The following is a 17415-nucleotide window of genomic DNA, read 5'->3' as shown; positions in this document are numbered from 1 at the left end:
CCCTACCCGAAGTTTGGGGACAGGGTCCAATAGACAATAAATCAACCATCCAATAGCATACCTTCCATCTGCTTGGAGGACTGATCTCTTATAAGTGTCAGACTGAGCAAAACACACAGTGAGCAAGTCCAAAAGAAGAGCTTTTGATTGCAGTGAGTCTTGGAGCCAACTAATACTTGAGCAGACCTCCATGCTTAGTAAGCACTTGCTCCATGCAATGCTCTATCAACTTGATCACAGAATTGATATGTTTGAGCATGATCTGGGTGTTCCACACTTCTTCTGCAGCTCTTGCAAGTTCATCTCAGGTTTTCGGTACTGGCAAGCGCTTACCAAGCAAGTTTTTGAAAACATACTGTAAGTGGTTGCCCACCTGAAACCAGTTTGGGTGCTTCCAGTTGATTTCGGTGAGATCAACTGGTTGGCAGAGGTCATGCCCCTGAAACCTGAAATCTGTAGTAGAAAGACAACTACTACTGATCCTATCAAGATCTGTGGTAAAAGGCCTTTATTATTATTCTTGCTGAAATCTGTTGTAGAAGCCTTCTATGACTTTTCTCGCTCAAATATGTGATAGCCTGAAAAGTATCACAGGTGTCATAGGACTTGCACAGAAGATCGGGTCTGCACAAGAAGATCCGAGATGAAGATGAAGTGCACCTAAAAGCGCACGGAATGCGAAATCAACCATAACACAGGTTCCCGGTTGATTTCAGGGAAAACAACTGCGTTGAGGTTTTCCAATCGGCAGAATACACTCATCAGATTGATTTCACCAAACACGCCGCAAGAAGCCCCCATCAGTATGGAATGGATCAACAGAATATGAGGAAGCAATGGGAGGCTTGATAGAGAAGGCCTCCTTGTCAAAGGCAGAGAGAGGACACCAGGAAGGGTTTCACATGCAGAGAGAGGGCCCAAGTTCAGCCAAGAAGAGGACCGAGCTCAGGAGCATGCAGTAGGTTACCACACAGGGGGACATGCTCTCAATCGCATAGGACAGTCACAAGGTAGACCACTGTCAGCGGTCGCATGCCCAAAACCTGATATCTGTAATAGAATCGTGTCTATTACGAATCCTGTTGAAATATGCAACAACGCTTGTGGTATCACGATTCTTGCTGAGATATGTAGTCTTGCCCTAGCCCTAGCCGGTGTGTCTTGCTTGCGGGCAACGCACAATTGCGCTCCGCCAAATTCGAAATTCACGCGACTGCGTTGACCCCCAACGCACTCGAAATTTACACTGCTCAAGTGCTGCAACGCAAACAAATTTATTTTCGCTGGAGCAGCGCAAATTGAGCAACGCACAGCTGGAGCAACGCACTCACAGCTGGAGCAATGCACTCACAGCTGGAGCAATGCACTCACAGCTGGAGCAACGCACACTCTGCTGGAGCAATGCAATCTGAGCAGCGCACAGCTCGAGAGCAACGCACTGTTCGAGAGCAACACACAGCTCAAGAGCAACGCACTGCTCGAGAACAACACACTGTTTGAGAGCAACGCACTCACAGCTGGAGCAACGCACTCACAGCTGGAGCAATGCACTCACAGCTGGAGCAATGCACTCACAGCTGGAGCAACGCACACTCTGCTGGAGCAACGCACACTCTGCTGGAGCAACGCAATCTGAGCAGCGCACAGCTCGAGAGCAATGCAGAGCTCCAGCACAACTCTTGCACTTACACCCCACAACTACTCAGCCTTACAACTCCTTTGTCGACATCATGAGCCTCCTTTGCACTCTTAGCCCTTTGTTCTTGCTGCCACTACTTCTCATCATCACCACACAACATAATCACCACTTGTCTTCATCAGCTGTTGTTCTCTCTCATGCTCACACCTCACTACCACTCTGCCTTACAACACCTTTGTCGACATCATTTCTCTCTCACACTCACACCTCACTACCGCTCAGCCTTACAGCACCTTTGTCGACATCATTTCTCTCTCACGCTCACACCTCACTACCAATCAGCCTTGCAACACCTTTGTCAACATCATCAGCCTTTGTCCTTTATGCTCTCACACCTTTGTCGACATCATTAACCTTTGTTCTTACACTCTCACACCTTTGTCCTTTACGCTCTCACCCCTTTGTTCTTGCCACTGCTGCTTTTCTCACCATCACCACACATCACCATTGCCACTTGTTTCCTCCAGGCCTTTGCTCATCATCAATCCTTAGTCGATCTTCAACCCTTTGTTCTCATCATTGCTTTGTTGCACATCACCTTTCACATCACCACCTGTACTCTATTCCCACACTCAGCAATCCAATGTTGTTGTTCCCCATCATCATTGTGTGTGTGTCTGCACATGCATCCTTTGACTTTGTCATTGCCAACACCTGAGCTCCTCAGCATTAGCATATATACCAGCCCTCTTTCACAGCTATGGCAAGTCTCCTCAATGCTCACATCTCTCAGCACCATACCACACCAGCAACATCTAGCTCTTCTTGCTGCTAACACCAACCACAATCTACAATGTCTCAATCATCTTCCATCTCCATTGGTGCCAGCATCAACACTGCTGCTGCAGTCAGGTATGTGCTATTATCCTCTTCCTTTGCCTGTTCCTATTGATCTCCAACTGACCAGTCTCTGTCTCTTACCGAGCTTTGCTGTCACTGTCACAGTAGCAGCATCAACCCCTTCACTGAAAGCCAAGTTCCTCTTGCCATCATCAAGAACCTTGCGATGCACAGTGCCAATGCTCTTTCAAACCCTGATGATGCTTTCCCATCTCCAGTAGCTGATGACCTTGCTCCTTCTGATGCCATCAACAGTGATGATGACTTGTATGTACACTGCTTCTCTCTCCAGTGTATCTTCTTGATCAGCATCAACTGACGTCACTTGTGCTATCTATGCTCTCCTTGTCATCAACAGCACTTTGCCGCTCCCTGCTGCCAACCAGACTGCTCTTGCTGCTCCAGTTGATCTGAAGGTTGCCAACCAGCTTTGCAGCTTCCGCCTCCACCTCCTCCAGCACCCTTCTCTTCTCCTCTGCACTCGCCCTGAGTGCACTCACCACCTGCCGCTCATCCCAACCTATGCCAATGTGTCTCAGCACCTCAAGTCCCACCATCATCCGCTCACCAAGACTGGCATCAAGCTGTTGGAGGAGACACTCCTTACTCTCGACCTTGTCAGCCCTGCTACTGTCAGCATCAACACCAATCTACTCCCCATCAACCTCATCAAGGAGCTTGATACATTTGATGGCTACTGTTGCAGTATCTGCGAGTATGCTGTCAAGTTGAGCTCCTCTGCATACAAGCACCAGCGCAGCAGCCATGATGGCAAGGCTTCTGTCATCCACCCTGTTCTCATTCAGCCCATCTTCACCAGTGGTCCCTTCACCCGCTATGTGTGGGTCTTCAACAGCAAGCTCGAGCCTACACCCCCTCCTGTTGCCTTCAACATCAACACAGAGGAGGACGCAGCTTTCAAGGAGCAGCTGGAAGCATTCTTTGCCAAGGATGCAGAGCTAATGGCAAAGGCAGATCTGGACATGGAGGGCATTCAACCACGAACTGTGACTGGCAATCTCAGCCCATGGCTCAAGCAGCTAGGCTGGCAGGAGTACTGGGCTGGCAAGCCAGTGGCGGCCATTGGTTCCCTTGGCTGCAACCCTCACAAGTGGCCAGGTGCCCACCAGGACTTCCTTCACTGGCTGCTTGGCATGACACAACAGTGTACACAGCAGTGGATGGAGGCACTTCTTCAATCTGGCCGCCAGGTGCAGCAAACCTTCCATGCCTTTGACGACACCCCTAGCCATCCATACTCCCTTGATCAACCCACAGTCATCAAGTGTGCTGACTGCTGGGCAATGCTCATCACCATGCTGGCTCATGTCATGCTAGATGGCAAGGTTCTTGGCTACTATGGTGATGATGATCAGGATGCACACCTTGGCATCAGTGAACAGCTTGCAGGGCTCTTTGAGGACCTTCAGGACCTCTTCCATGATCCCAATCTGGATGTTGATGTCTCCATGCATCCTGATGTGGTTTTGCAAGCATTTAGTGGCATCCAGTTGATCAGTGTCTACCTCATCACCCAAGATCCTCCTGCCTATGGTGAGCTGGAACGTCTTCCTCTGCTACGCACCTTCCTCCACCTCTGCCTCTCTCCTGATGGCACATCCAAGCCGGTCAATACAGCAACCTCGATCCTGGTCAACTTGGAGTTTGCATTCCGTGCAGTGATGCATCACCACCTTCTCCACCCAGAGCATGGCACTCTCATTGGCAAGCCAGTCCCAGAGATCAACAAGGGGGTTCAAGCAGTTATGAAGCGTTACCTGTTCAACAACAGCTACTCGGCAAGTGCTCATCTGCAATCCCTTCTCTGCTATGGGACCAAGCTGGCTAAGGATGATGGCGGCAGCCTCTACTTCCGGTGGTCTGAGGATAGGAAGCTGGTGACTTATGGCACCAACACAATCAAGATCAGCCGCCTTCACACCCTTGTCCAAGGCACCTTGGACCGTGCCACCTCTCTGTTGGAGCAGCTGCTGCTGAAGGATGGTGCCTTGTCTGAGCATGTGGATCTGTCTACATACAAGGACCACTTCTGCAACAGGGAGCCAGGCTACAGCTTTGTTACTGCTACAAAGCAAGATACTGGCACCTTTTGCCTCCGTCAGGCTCTCAAAGGCTTTCCTCAGCATCAACCACTCCTTGATACTTGCTCAGCAGAGCCAGAGTTTGACATGGCTGCTGCCCATGCCTACTTTGCCCTTCACAATGAGTTCAACAAGCTCCTTGCTGTGCTCATTGAGCTCACCAGTGGTCTGCCGGCAAGAGGCACAGAGCTGGTCAAGCTGCAGCACACCAACACATTGGTCAGCCAGCGCAACCTCTTCCTAGCCCTAGCCCTAGCCGGTGTGTCTTGCTTGCGGGCAACGCACAATTGCGCTCCGCCAAATTCGAAATTCACGCGACTGCGTTGACCCCCAACGCACTCGAAATTTACACTGCTCAAGTGCTGCAACGCAAACAAATTTATTTTCGCTGGAGCAGCGCAAATTGAGCAACGCACAGCTGGAGCAACGCACTCACAGCTGGAGCAACGCAATCTGAGCAGCGCACAGCTCGAGAGCAACGCACTGTTCGAGAGCAACGCACAGCTCAAGAGCAATGCACAGCTGGAGCAACGCAATCTGAGAAGCGCAATCTCATCAGCGAACTGCTGGACAGCGCACACTCTGTTGGAGCAGCACAATTGAGAGCAGCACAATTGAGAGCAGTGCAATTGAGAGCAGCGCAATCGAGAGGAGCGCAATCGAGAGGAGCGCTCACTCTGCTGGAGCAGCACAATCGACATGAGCGCAATCAAGACGAACGCAATTGACAGGAGCGCAATCAACAAAAGTGCAATCAACAGCAGCTCAATCAACAGGAGCACAATCAAGAGGAGTGCAAGCGACAAGAGCGAGCACTCTGCTGCAGCAGCGCAATCGAGAGGAGCGCAATCACGAGCAGAGCAGGAGAGAGGAGCACAATCAACAGTAGTGCAAGAGAGAGCAGAGCAGGAGAGAGCAGCGCATTCGAAAGTAGCGCAAGAGAGAGCAGAGCGAGAGAGAGGAGCGTAATCGACAGGAGAGCAATCTAGAGACGAGCAGCGGAGAGGAGCGCAATCGACAGGAGTGCATTCGACAGGAGCACAATCGAAAGGAGCTCAATGGACAGGAGCTCAATGGACAGGAGCTCAATGGACAGGAGAGCAATCGACAGGAGAGCAATCGACAGGAGCTCACTCGAGAGCAGAGCAGGAGAGAGGAGCGCAATCGACAGTAGCGCAAGAGAGAGCAGAGCGAGAGAGAGGAGCGCAATTGAGAGGAGCGCAATCGACAGGAGTGCATTCGACAGGAGCTCAATCAAGAGCAGCGCAATCGAGAGGAGCTCAATCGAGAGCAGAGCAATCGACAGTACCGCTCATTCTGCTGGAGCAGCACATTCCAGAGCAGTGCAATCAACAGGAGTGCAATCAACAGGACCACAATGGGCAGGAGCGCAATCGAAAACAGAGCAATCGAGAGGAGGTCACACTCTGCTGGAGCAGCACAATCTGGAGGAGCTCTATCGACAGGAGCGCTCACTCTGCTGGAGAAGCACAATCGAAGGAGCAAACACTCTGCTAGAGCAGCGCAATCGACAGGAGCGCAAATCGAGCGCAATTAAGAGGAGCACAATCGACAGGAGCTCAATCGAGAGCAGAGCATTCGACAGGAGCACTCACTCTGCTGGAGCAGAGTAATCAACAGGAGCGCAATCAAGAGAAGAGCAATTGGCAGGAGCTCTATCGACAGGAGTGCAATCGACAGGAGCGCAATCAACAGGAGCGCAATTGACAGGAGCTGATTGGAGAGAAGCGCAATCCACAGGAGCGCAATCGAGAAACGAGCAGCAGAGAGCAGCGCAATCGACAGGAGTACTCACTCTGCTGCAGCAGCGCAATCGACAAGAGCTCGATCGACAGGAGTTCAATCAAGAGCAGCACAATCGACAGAAGCTCAATCAAGAGAAGAGCAATCGGCAGGAGCTCTATCGACAGGAGCGCAATCCAAAGGAGCGCAATCGACAGGAGCACAATCGACAGGAACGCAATCGAGAGCAGAGCAGGAGAGAGGAGGTCTATCGACAGGAGCGGAATCGACAGGAGCTCAATTGACAGGAGAGCAATCGACAGGAGCCAAATCGAGAGCAGAGCAGGAGAGAGGAGGTCTATCGACAGGATCTCAATCGACAGGAGCACAATCAGGAGGAGTGCCATTAAGAGGAGTGAAATCGAGAGGAGCTCAATCGAGAGCCGAGCAAGAGAGAGGAGCTCACTCGACAGGAGCGCAATCGACAGGAGAGCAATCTAGAGACGAGCAGCAGAGAGGAGCGCAATCGACAGGAGTGCATTCGACAGGAGCTCAATCAAGAGCAGCGCAATTGACAGGAACTCAATTGAGAGCAGAGCAATTGACAGGAGCTCATTCGACAAGAGCATAATCGACAGGAGCTCAATCGACTGGAGCGCTCACTCTGCTGCAGCAGCACAATCGACAGGAGACCAATCAAGAGGAGCGCAATCAAGAGGATCACAATCAAGAGGAGCGCAATCAAGAGGAGTGCTATCAAGAGAAGAGCAATCGACAGTAGTGCAATCGAAAGCAGAGCAATTGACAGGAGCGCAGAAGAGAGCAGCGCAATCGACAGGAGCTCTTCAAGAGGAGCGCAATCGAGAGGGACACATTCGAGAGCAGAGCATTCGACAGGAGCGCTCACTCTGCTGCAGCAGCGCAAATGAGAGGAGCTCAATCAAGAGGACCACAATCGACAGGAGCTCACTCGAGAGCAGAGCAGGAGAGAACAGCGCATTCGACAGGAGCACAATCGACAGGAGCACAATCAAGACGAGTGCAAGTGACAGGAGCGCAATCGAGTGAAGAGCAGCAGAGAGGAGCGCAATCAAGAGGAGCGCAATTGACAGGAGTGCAATCGACAGGAACTCAATCAAGAGCAGCGCAATCGAGAGGAGCTCAATCGAGAGAAGCGCACACTCTGCTGGAGCAGCACAATCGACAGGAGCGCAATCAAGAGAAGAGCAATCGACAGGAGCTCTATCGACAGGAGCGAAATCGAGAGCAGAGCAGGAGAGAGGAGGTCTATCGACAGGAGCGCAATCAACAGGAGCGCAATCGACAGGAGCGAAATCGAGAGCAGAGGAGGAGAGAGGAGCGAAATCGAGAGCAGAGCAGGAGAGAGGAGCGCTCACTCTGCTGGAGCAGCACAATCGACAGGAGCGCAATCGAGAGCAGAGCAAGAGAGAGGAGCGCAATCGAAAAGAGTACTCACACTGCTGCAGCAGCGCAATCGACAAGAGCTCGAACGACAGGAGTTCAATCAAGAGCAGCACAATCGACAGAAGCTCAATCAAGAGGAGGGCAATCATGAGGAGCTCAATTGACAGGAGCGCAATCGAGCGCAGAGCAGGAGAGAAGAGTTCTATCGACAAGAGCGCAATCGACAGAAGCGCAATCGACAGGAGCGCAATCGAGAGGAGCTCACTCGAGAGCATAGCAGGAGAGAGCAGCACGTTCGACAGGAGCACAATCAAGACGAGTGCAAGAGAGAGGAGCGCAATCGACAGGAGAGCAATCTAGAGACGAGCAGCAGAGAGGAGCGCAATCGACAGGAGTGCATTCGACAGGAGCTCAATCAAGAGCAGCGCAATGGACAGGAACTCAATTGAGAGCAGAGCAATCGACAGGAGCGCATTCTAGAGAAGGGCAGCAGAGAGGAGCGCTCACTCTGCTGGAGTAGCACAATCGAAAGGAGCGCAATCGACAGGAGCTCAATCAACAGGAGCACAAGAGAGAGCAGAACGAGAGAGAGGAGCGCAATTAAGAGGAGCGCAAATCGACAGTAACGCAAAAGAGAGCAGAGCAAGAGAGAGGAGAGCAATCAACAGGAGCGCAACTAAGAGGAGCTCAATCGAGAGCAGAGCAAGAGAGAGGAGTGAAATTAAGACGAACGCAATCAACAGGAGAGGAAGAGAGAGCAGCGCAAGAGAGAGCAGAGCGAGAGAGAGCAGCGCAATTGAGAGGAGTGCAATCGAGAGGAGCTCAATCGACAGGAGCGCAATTGACAGGAGCACAATCAAGAGGAGTGCAATCAAGAGAAGAGCAGCAGAGAGGAGCGCAATCAAGAGGGGCGCAATCAAGAGGAGTGCAATGGAGAGGAGCGCAAGAGAGAGCAGAACAGGAGAGAGGAGCTCAATCGACAGGAGCGCAACTGAGAGCAGAGCAATCGACAGGAGCGCAATTGAGTGCAGAGCAATCGACAGGACCGCTCATTCTGCTGGAGCAACACAATCGACAGGAGCGCAAACGAGAGGAGCGCAATTCGAAGCAGCGAACACTATGCTGGAGCAGCACAATCGAGAGAAGAGCGAGAGAGAGGAGCTCTATCGACAGGAGCTCAATCAAGAGGAGGGCAATCGAGAGGAGCTCAATCGACAGGAGCGCAATCGAGAGCAGAGCAGGAGAGAGCAGCGCATTCGACAGGAGCACGATCGACAGGAGTGCAATCGACAGGAGCTCAATGCAGAGGAGCGCAAACGACAGGAGCGCAATCGAGAGCAGAGCAAGAGACAGGAGCGCAATTGAGAGGAGCGCAATCGACAGGAGCTCAATTGACTGGAGTGCTCACTCTGCTGCAGCAGCACAATCTAGAGGAGCTCGATCGAGAGCAGTGCACACTTTGCTGGAGCAGCACAATCAAGAGGAGCGCACTGCTGAACAGCGCTCACTCTGCTGGAGGAGCACAAGTCGAAGGAGCACAAGACTAACCATCATTTCAAACCCGATCTAACATTTGGAGCACGTTGACCGACATTTATTTTTGACATCAGATTCAATCTAACATTCTTGAGATGTGTCTAACATTTTGTGACCTCTATTTCGACCTCATATTTTCGCACCTTTTGTTAAATATGTGTTCTTTGTTTCGATCTAGTATTTTGCGCACATTACTGATACTTTGAAAACATTGTATCGATCTAACCTTTTTGGCATGTGACCTGTGTTATGTAACCCCTTTTTGATCTAACATCCACCACATGTGACTGATGTTTTCCTCGTGCCTCACAGCTAGCAGCGCACTGCTGGACAGCGTAATTAAGAGGAGCGCACTGCTTGACAGTGCACACTCTGTCGCAGAAGCACAACTCAGAGCAGCGCAATCGAAAGCAGAGCAAGAGAGAGGAGGGCAATCGAGTGAAGAGCAGCAGAGAGGAGCTCAATCAACAGGAGAGCAATCGACAGGAACACAATTGACAGGAGCACAATCAAGAGGAGTGCAAGAGAGAGGAGCTCTATCGACAGGAGCACAGGAGAGAGGTGAGCAATCGACAGTAGCGCAAGAGGGAGGAGTGCAATCGACAGGAGCTCTATCGACAGGAGTGCAATCGAGAGTAGCGCAATTGAGAGGAGCGCAATTGAGAGGAGTGCAATCGAGAGCAGGGCAATTGAGAGCAGAGCAATTGAGAGGAGCGCAATCGAGAGGAGCGCTCACTCTGCTGGAGCAGCACAATCAAGAGCAGCGCAATCGACAGGAGCACAATCAAGAGGAGCGCAATCAAGACGAAAGCAATCGACAGGAGCGCAATCGACAAAAGTGCAATCAACAGCAGCTCAATCGACAGGAGTGCAATCAAGAGGAGTGCAATCGACAGGAGCGAGCACTCTGCTGCAGCAGCTCAATCAAGAGCAGCACAATGGACAGGAGCGCAATCGAGAGCAGAGCAATCGACAGGAGCGCAATCAAGAGGAGCGCAATCGACAGGAGCTCATTGGAGAGGAGCGCAATTGACAGGAGCGCAATCGAGTGAAGAGCAGCAGAGAGGAGCGCAATCAAGAGGAGCGCAATTGACAGGAGTGCAATCGACAGGAACTCGATCAAGAACAGCGCAATCGAGAGGAGCTCAATCGAGAGAGGCGCACACTCTGCTGGAGCAGCACAATCGACAGGAGCGCAATCAAGAGAAGAGCAATCGACAGGAGCTCTATCGACAGGAGCTCTATCGAGAGCAGAGCAGGAGAGAGGAGGTCTATCGACAGGAGCGCAATCAACAGGAGCGCAATCAACAGGAGCGAAATCGAGAGCAGAGGAGGAGAGAGGAGCGAAATCGAGAGCAGAGCAGGAGAGAGGAGCGCTCACTCTGCTGGAGCAGCACAATCGACAGGAGCGCAATCGAGAGCAGAGCAAGAGAGAGGAGCGCAATCGAAAAGAGTACTCACACTGCTGCAGCAGCGCAATCGACAAGAGCTCGATCGACAAGAGTTCAATCAAGAGCAGCACAATCGACAGAAGCTCAATCAAGAGGAGGGCAATCATGAGGAGCTCAATTGACAGGAGCGCAATCGAGCGCAGAGCAGGAGAGAAGAGTTCTATCGACAAGAGCGCAATCGACAGAAGCGCAATCGACAGGAGCGCAATCGAGAGGAGCTCACTCGAGAGCAGAGCAGGAGAGAGCAGCACGTTCGACAGGAGCACAATCAAGACGAGTGCAAGAGGGAGGAGCGCAATCGACAGGAGAGCAATCTAGAGACGAGCAGCAGAGAGGAGCGCAATCGACAGGAGTGCATTCGACAGGAGCTCAATCAAGAGCAGCGCAATCGACAGGAACTCAATCGAGAGCAGAGCAATCGACAGGAGCGCATTCTAGAGAAGAGCAGCAGAGAGGAGCGCAATCAAGAGGGGCGCAACCAAGAGGAGTGCAATGGAGAGGAGCGCAAGAGAGAGCAGAACAGGAGAGAGGAGCTCAATCGACAGGAGCGCAACTGAGAGCAGAGCAATCGACAGGAGCGCAATCAAGAGGAGGTCTATCGACAGGAGCGCAATCAACAGGAGCGCAATCGACAGGAGCGCAATCAAGAGGAGTGCAATCGACAAAAGCACAGTCGACAGGAGCGCAATCGAGAGATGAGCAGCAGAGAGGAGCGCAATCGACAGGAGTGCAATCGAGAGCAGAGCAGGAGAGAGGAGTGCAATCGAGAGAAGAGCAGGAGATAGGAGTGCAATGGAGAGCAGAGCAATCGACAGGAGCGCAATCAAGAGGAGGTCTATCGACAGGAGCGCAATCAACAGGAGCGCAATCGACAGGAGCGCAATCGAGAGCAGAGCAGGAGAGAGGAGCGCAATCGACTGGAATACCCACTCTGCTGCAGCAGCGCAATCGACAGGAGCGCAATCGAAAGAAGAGCAGAAGAGAGGAGCTCAATTGACAGGAGACCAATCGACCGGAGACCCATCGACAGGAGCGCAATCGACAGGAGAGCAATCTACAGGAGCGCAATCGAGAGCAGAGCAGTAGAGAGGAGCTCTATCGACAAGAGCGCAATCGACAGAAGTGCAATCGAGAGGAGCTCAATCGAGAGCAGAGCAAGAGAGAGGAGCGCAATTGACAGGAGTGCAATCAACAGGAGTGCAAGAGAGAGGAGTGCAAGAGAGAGGAGCACAATAGAGAGGAGCACAATAGAGAGGAGCACAATCGACAGGAGCTGTATTGACAGGAGCGCAGGAGAGAGGTGAGCAATCGACAGGAGCGCAAGAGAGAGGAGTGCAATCGACAGGAGCTCTATCGACAGGACCGCAATCGAGAGTAGCGCAATTGAGAGGAGCGCAATTGAGAGCAGAGCAAGAGAGAGGAGCGCAATCGAGAGGAGCGCTCACTCTGCTGGAGCAGCACAATCAAGAGCAGCGCAATCGACAGGAGCACAATCAAGAGGAGCGCAATCAAGACGAACGCAATCTACAGGAGCGCAATCGACAAAAGTGCAATCAACAGCAGCTCAATCGACAGGAGCGCAATCAAGAGGAGTGCAAATGACAGGAGCGAGCACTCTGCTGCAGCAGCGCAATCGAGAGGACCGCTCACTCTGCTGGAGCAGCACAATCAAGAGCAGCGCAATCGACAGGAGCTCTATCGACAGGAGCACAATTGACAGGAGCGCAATCGACAGGAGCTCATTGGAGAGGAGCGCAATCTACAGGAGCGCAATCGAGAGAAGAGCAGAAGAGAGGAGCTCAATCAACAGGAGACCAATCGACAGGAGCACAATCGACAGGAGCACAATCGACAGAAGTGCAATCGAGAGGAGCCCAATCGAGAGCAGAGCAAGAGAGAGGAGTGCAATCGACAGGAGTGCAATCAACAGGAGCACAATGGACAGGAGCGCAATCGAAAACAGAGCAATCGAGAGGAGGTCACACTCTGCTGGAGCAGCACAATCTGGAGGAGCTCTATCGACAGGAGCGCTCACTCTGCTGGAGAAGCACAATCGAAGGAGCAAACACTCTGCTAGAGCAGCGCAATCGACAGGAGCGCAAATCGAGCGCAATTAAGAGGAGCACAATCGACAGGAGTGCAATCGACAGGAACTCAATCAAGAGCAGCGCAATCGAGAGGAGCTCAATCGAGAGAAGTGCACACTCTGCTGGAGAAGCACAATCGACAGGAGCGCAAATCGAGCGCAATTAAGAGGAGCGCAATTTGACAGGAGTGCAATCGACAGGAGCTCAATTAAGAGGAGCGCAATCGACTGGAGCGCAACTGAGAGACGAGCACCAGAGAGGAGCGCAATCGAGAGCAGAGCAAGAGACAGGAGCGCAATCGACAGGAGCTCAATCGACAGGCACGGAATCGAGAGCAGAGCAGGAGAGAGGAGCGCAATCGACAGTAGCGCAAGAGAGAGCAGAGCGAGAGAGAGAAGCGCAATTGAGAGGAGTGCAATCGAGAGGAGTGCAATCAAGACGAGTTCAATCGACAGGAGTGCAATCGATAGGAGCACAATTCGAAGCACCGAACACTATGCTGGAGGAGCGCAAAAAAGAAGAGCGCAATCGACAGGAGTGCAAGAGAGAGGAGAGCAGGAGAGAGGAGAGCAGGAGAGAGGAGTGCAAGAGAGAGGAGAGCAGGAGAGAGGAGAGCAGGAGAGAGGAGTGCAATCGACAGGAGAGCAATCTAGAGACGAGCAGCAGAGAGGAGCGCAATCGAGAGGAGCTCAATCGACAGGAGTGCACACTCTGCTGGAGAAGCACAATCGACAGAAGCGCAATCGACAGGAGCGCAATTCGAAGCAGCTAACACTCTGCTGGAGCAACGCAATCTGAACAGCGCACAGCTCGAGAGCAACACACTGTTCGAGAGCAACGCACAGCTCAAGAGCAACACACAGCTCAAGAGCAACGCACAGCTGGAGCAACGCAATCTGAGAAGCGCAATCTCATCAGCGAACTGCTGGACAGCGCACACTCTGTCAGAGCAGCACAATTGAGAGCAGTGCAATTGAGAGCAGTGCAATTGAGAGCAGCGCAATCGAGAGGAGCACAATCGAGAGGAGCGCAATCGAGAGGAGCGCTCACTCTGCTGGAGCAGCACAATCGACATGAGTGCAATCAAGGCGAACGCAATCGACAGGAGCGCAATTGACAAAAGTGCAATCAACAGCAGCTCAATCGACAGGAGCACAATCAAGAGGAGTGCAAGCAACAGGAGCGAGCACTCTGCTGCAGCAGCGCAATCGAGAGGAGCGCAATCGACAGGAGCTCACTCGAGAGCATAGGAAGAGAGAGGAGCGCAATTGATAACAGCACAGAGCTCAATCAATAGCAGCACAATGGACAGGAGCGCAATCGAGAGCAGAGCAATCGACAGGAGCGCAATCGACAGGAGCTCATTGCAGAGGAGCGCAATTGACAGGAGCGCAAACGAGAGCAGAGCAAGAGACAAAAGCGCAATTGAGAGCAGAGCAGGAGAGAGGAGCGCAATCGACAGTAGTGCAAGAGAGAGCAGAGCGAGAGAGAGGAGCACAATTGAGAGGAGCGCAATCGAGAGGAGAGCAACCGAGAGGAGCGCAATCGGGAGCAGAGCAGCAGAGAGGAGCGCAATCAAGAGGAGCGCTCACTCTGCTGGAGCAGCACAATCTAGAGGAGCTCGATCGAGAGCAGCGCACACTTTGCTGGAGCAGCACAATCAAGAGGAGCGCACTGCTGAACAGCGCTCACTCTGCTGGAGGAGCACAAGTCGAAGGAGCACAAGACTAACCGTCATTTCAAACCCGATCTAACATTTGGAGCATGTTGACCAACATTTATTTTTGACATCAGATTCAATCTAACATTCTTGAGACGCGTCTAACATTTTGTGACCTCTATTTCGACCTCATATTTTCGTACCTTTTGTTAAATATGTGTTCTTTGTTTCGATCTAGTATTTTGCGCACATTACTGATACTTTGAAATTATTGTTTTGATCTAACCTTTTTGACATGTGACCTGTGTTATGTAACCCCTTTTTGATCTAACATCTACCACATGTGACTGATATTTTCCTCGTGCCTCACAGCTAGCAGCACACTGCTGGACAGCGTAATTAAGAGGAGTGCACTGCTTGACAGTGCACACTCTGTTGCAGAAGCCCAACTCAGAGCAGCGCAATCAAAAGCAGAGCAAGAGAGAGGAGCGCAATCGACAGGAGCGCAGGGGAGAGCAGAGCAGCTGAGAGGAGCTCTATCAACAAGAGCGCAATCGACAGGAGAGCAATCGACAGGAGCGCAATCGACAGGAGCGCAATCAAGAGGAGGTCTATCGACAGGAGCGCAATCAACAGGAGCGCAATCGACAGGAGCGCAATCAAGAGGAGTGCAATCGACAAAAGCACAGTCGACAGGAGCGCAATCGAGAGATGAGCAGCAGAGAGGAGCGCAATCGACAGGAGTGCAAGAGAGAGCAGAGCAAGAGAGAGGAGCGCAATTGAGAGCAGCGCAATCGACAGGAGCGCAACTGAGATCAGAGCATTCGAGAGGAGAGCTCACTCTGCTGCAATGCGCACAATCGAGAGGAGCGCAATCGAGAGGAGCGCTCACTCTGCTGGAGCAGCACAATCGACAGGAGCGCAATCAAGAGAAGAGCAATCGACAGGAACTCTATCAACAGGAGTGCAATCGACAGGAGTGCAAGAGAGAGCAGAGCAAGAGAGAGGAGCGCAATTGAGAGCAGAGCAATCGACAGGAGCGCAATCGACAGGAGCGCTAGCTCTGCTGAAGCAGCACAATCAAGAGCAGCGCATTCGACAGGAGTTCAATTCGAAGCAGCGAACACTATGCTGGAGGAGCGCAATCGAGAGCAGAGCAAGAGAGAGGAGCGCAATCGAAAAGAGGGCAATCAAGAGGAGCGCAATTGACAGGAGCGCAACTGAGATCAGAGCATCCAAGAGGAGTGCTCACTCTGCTGGAGCAGCACAATCAAGAGCAGTGCAATCGAAAGGAACTCTATCGAGAGGAGCGCAATCAACAGGAGCTCATTGGAGAGGAGCGCAATGGAGAGGAGCGCAATCAAGAGAAGAGCAGCAAAGAGGAGCTCAATCGACAGGAGCGCAATCGAGAGGAGAGCAGGAGAGAGGAGCTATATCGACAGGAGCACAATCAAGACGAGTGCAATCGAGAGGAGCGCAATCGAGAGGAGCGCAATCGACAGGAGCGCAATTCGAGCGCAATTAGGAGGAGCTCAATTGACAGGAGTGCAATCAACAGGAACTCGATCAAGAGCAGCGCAATCGAGAGAAGCACACACTCTGCTGGAGAAGCACACACTCTGCTGGAGAAGCACAATCGACAGGAGCGCAATGAAGAGAAGAGCAGCAAAGAGGAGCTCAATCGACAGGAGCGCAGGAGAGAGGAGCGCAATCAACATGAGCGCAAGAGAGAGGAGTACAATCAACAAGAGCACAATTGAGAGCAGCACAATTGAGAGGAGTACAATCGACAAGAGCGCAATCGAGAGCAGCACAATTGAGAGGAGTACAATTGACAAGAGCGCAATTGACAGGAGCACAATCGACAGGAGCGCTCACTCTGCTGGAGCAGCACGATCGACAGGAGCTCAATTAAGACGAACGCAATTGACAGGAGCTCAATCAACTGGAGTGCTCACTCTGCTGCAGCAGCGCAATCTAGAGGAGCTCGATCGAGAGCAGCACTCACTCTGCTGCAGCAGCGCAATCGACAGGAGACCAATCAAGAGGAGCGCAATCAAGAGGATCACAATCAAGAAGAGCGCAATCAAGAGGAGTGCTATCAAGAGAAGAGAAATCGACAGTAGTGCAATCGAAAGCAGAGCAATCGACAGGAGCACAGGAGAGAGCAGTGCAATCGACAGGAGCTCATCAAGAGGAGCGCGATCGAGAGGGACGCATTCGAGAGCAGAGCATTTGACAGGAGCGCTCACTCTGCTGCAGCAGTGCAATCGAGAGGAGCACAACCAGGAGGACCACAATCGACAGGAGCTCACTTGAGAGCAGAGCAGGAGAGAGCAGCGCATTCGACAGGAGCGCAAGAGAGAGGAGTGCAAGAGAGAGGAGTGCAAGAGAGAGGAGTGCAAGAGAGAGGAGTGCTCACTCTGCTGTAGCAGCGCAATCGACAGGAGCGCAATCGAGAGCAGAGCATTCGAGAGGAGCGCAATCGACAGGAGCTCAATCGACAGGAGCGCAACCAAGAGGAGCGCTATCGACAGGAGTGCAATCGACTGGAGCACTCACTCTGCTGCAGTAGTGCAATCGACAAGAGCTCGATCGACAAGAGTTCAATCAAGAGAAGCGCAATTGACAGAAGCTCAATCAAGAGGAGGGCAATCATGAGGAGCTGAATCGACAGGAGCACAATTGAGAGGAGTGCAATTGACAAAAGCACAGTTGACAGGATAGGGTAGGGTAGGGTTAGGGTTAGGGTTAGGGTTAGGGTTAGGGTTAGGGTTAGGGTTAGGGTTAGGGTTAGGGTTAGGGTTAGGGTTAGGGTTAGGGTTAGGGTTAGGGTTAGGGTTAGGGTTAGGGTTAGGGTTAGGGTTAGGGT

At 52.1% G+C, this 17415-nt stretch overlaps 2 protein-coding genes across 2 annotated transcripts; both read left to right on the top strand.

Moving 5' to 3' along the window:
* Positions 1 to 2492: 2492 nt before the first annotated feature.
* Positions 2493 to 4968, top strand: UHO2_04135 (uncharacterized protein; the record flags this gene model as incomplete). The annotated part of the gene is made up of 3 exons (XM_041555808.1): positions 2493 to 2551; positions 2645 to 2806; positions 2898 to 4968. 3 exons carry the CDS (start codon positions 2493 to 2495, stop codon positions 4966 to 4968), a joined length of 2292 nt encoding a protein of 763 aa, XP_041411742.1.
* Positions 4969 to 14187: 9219 nt separating this feature from the next.
* On the top strand, positions 14188 to 16303 carry UHO2_04134 (uncharacterized protein; the record flags this gene model as incomplete). Its single annotated transcript, XM_041555807.1, has 3 exons — positions 14188 to 14593; positions 14916 to 15522; positions 15619 to 16303. The coding sequence occupies 3 exons, from the start codon at positions 14188 to 14190 to the stop codon at positions 16301 to 16303; spliced, it is 1698 nt and encodes a 565-aa protein (XP_041411741.1).
* Between the last annotated feature and the right edge of the window lie 1112 nt (positions 16304 to 17415).

The sequence above is a fragment of the Ustilago hordei genome (genome assembly GCF_900519145.1).
Source record: "Ustilago hordei strain Uho2 genome assembly, contig: UHO2_contig_08, whole genome shotgun sequence".
Classification (NCBI taxonomy): domain Eukaryota; kingdom Fungi; phylum Basidiomycota; class Ustilaginomycetes; order Ustilaginales; family Ustilaginaceae; genus Ustilago; species Ustilago hordei.
Note: the sequence above shows the minus strand (reverse complement) of the source record. Positions and strands in the feature narration are given on the sequence as shown.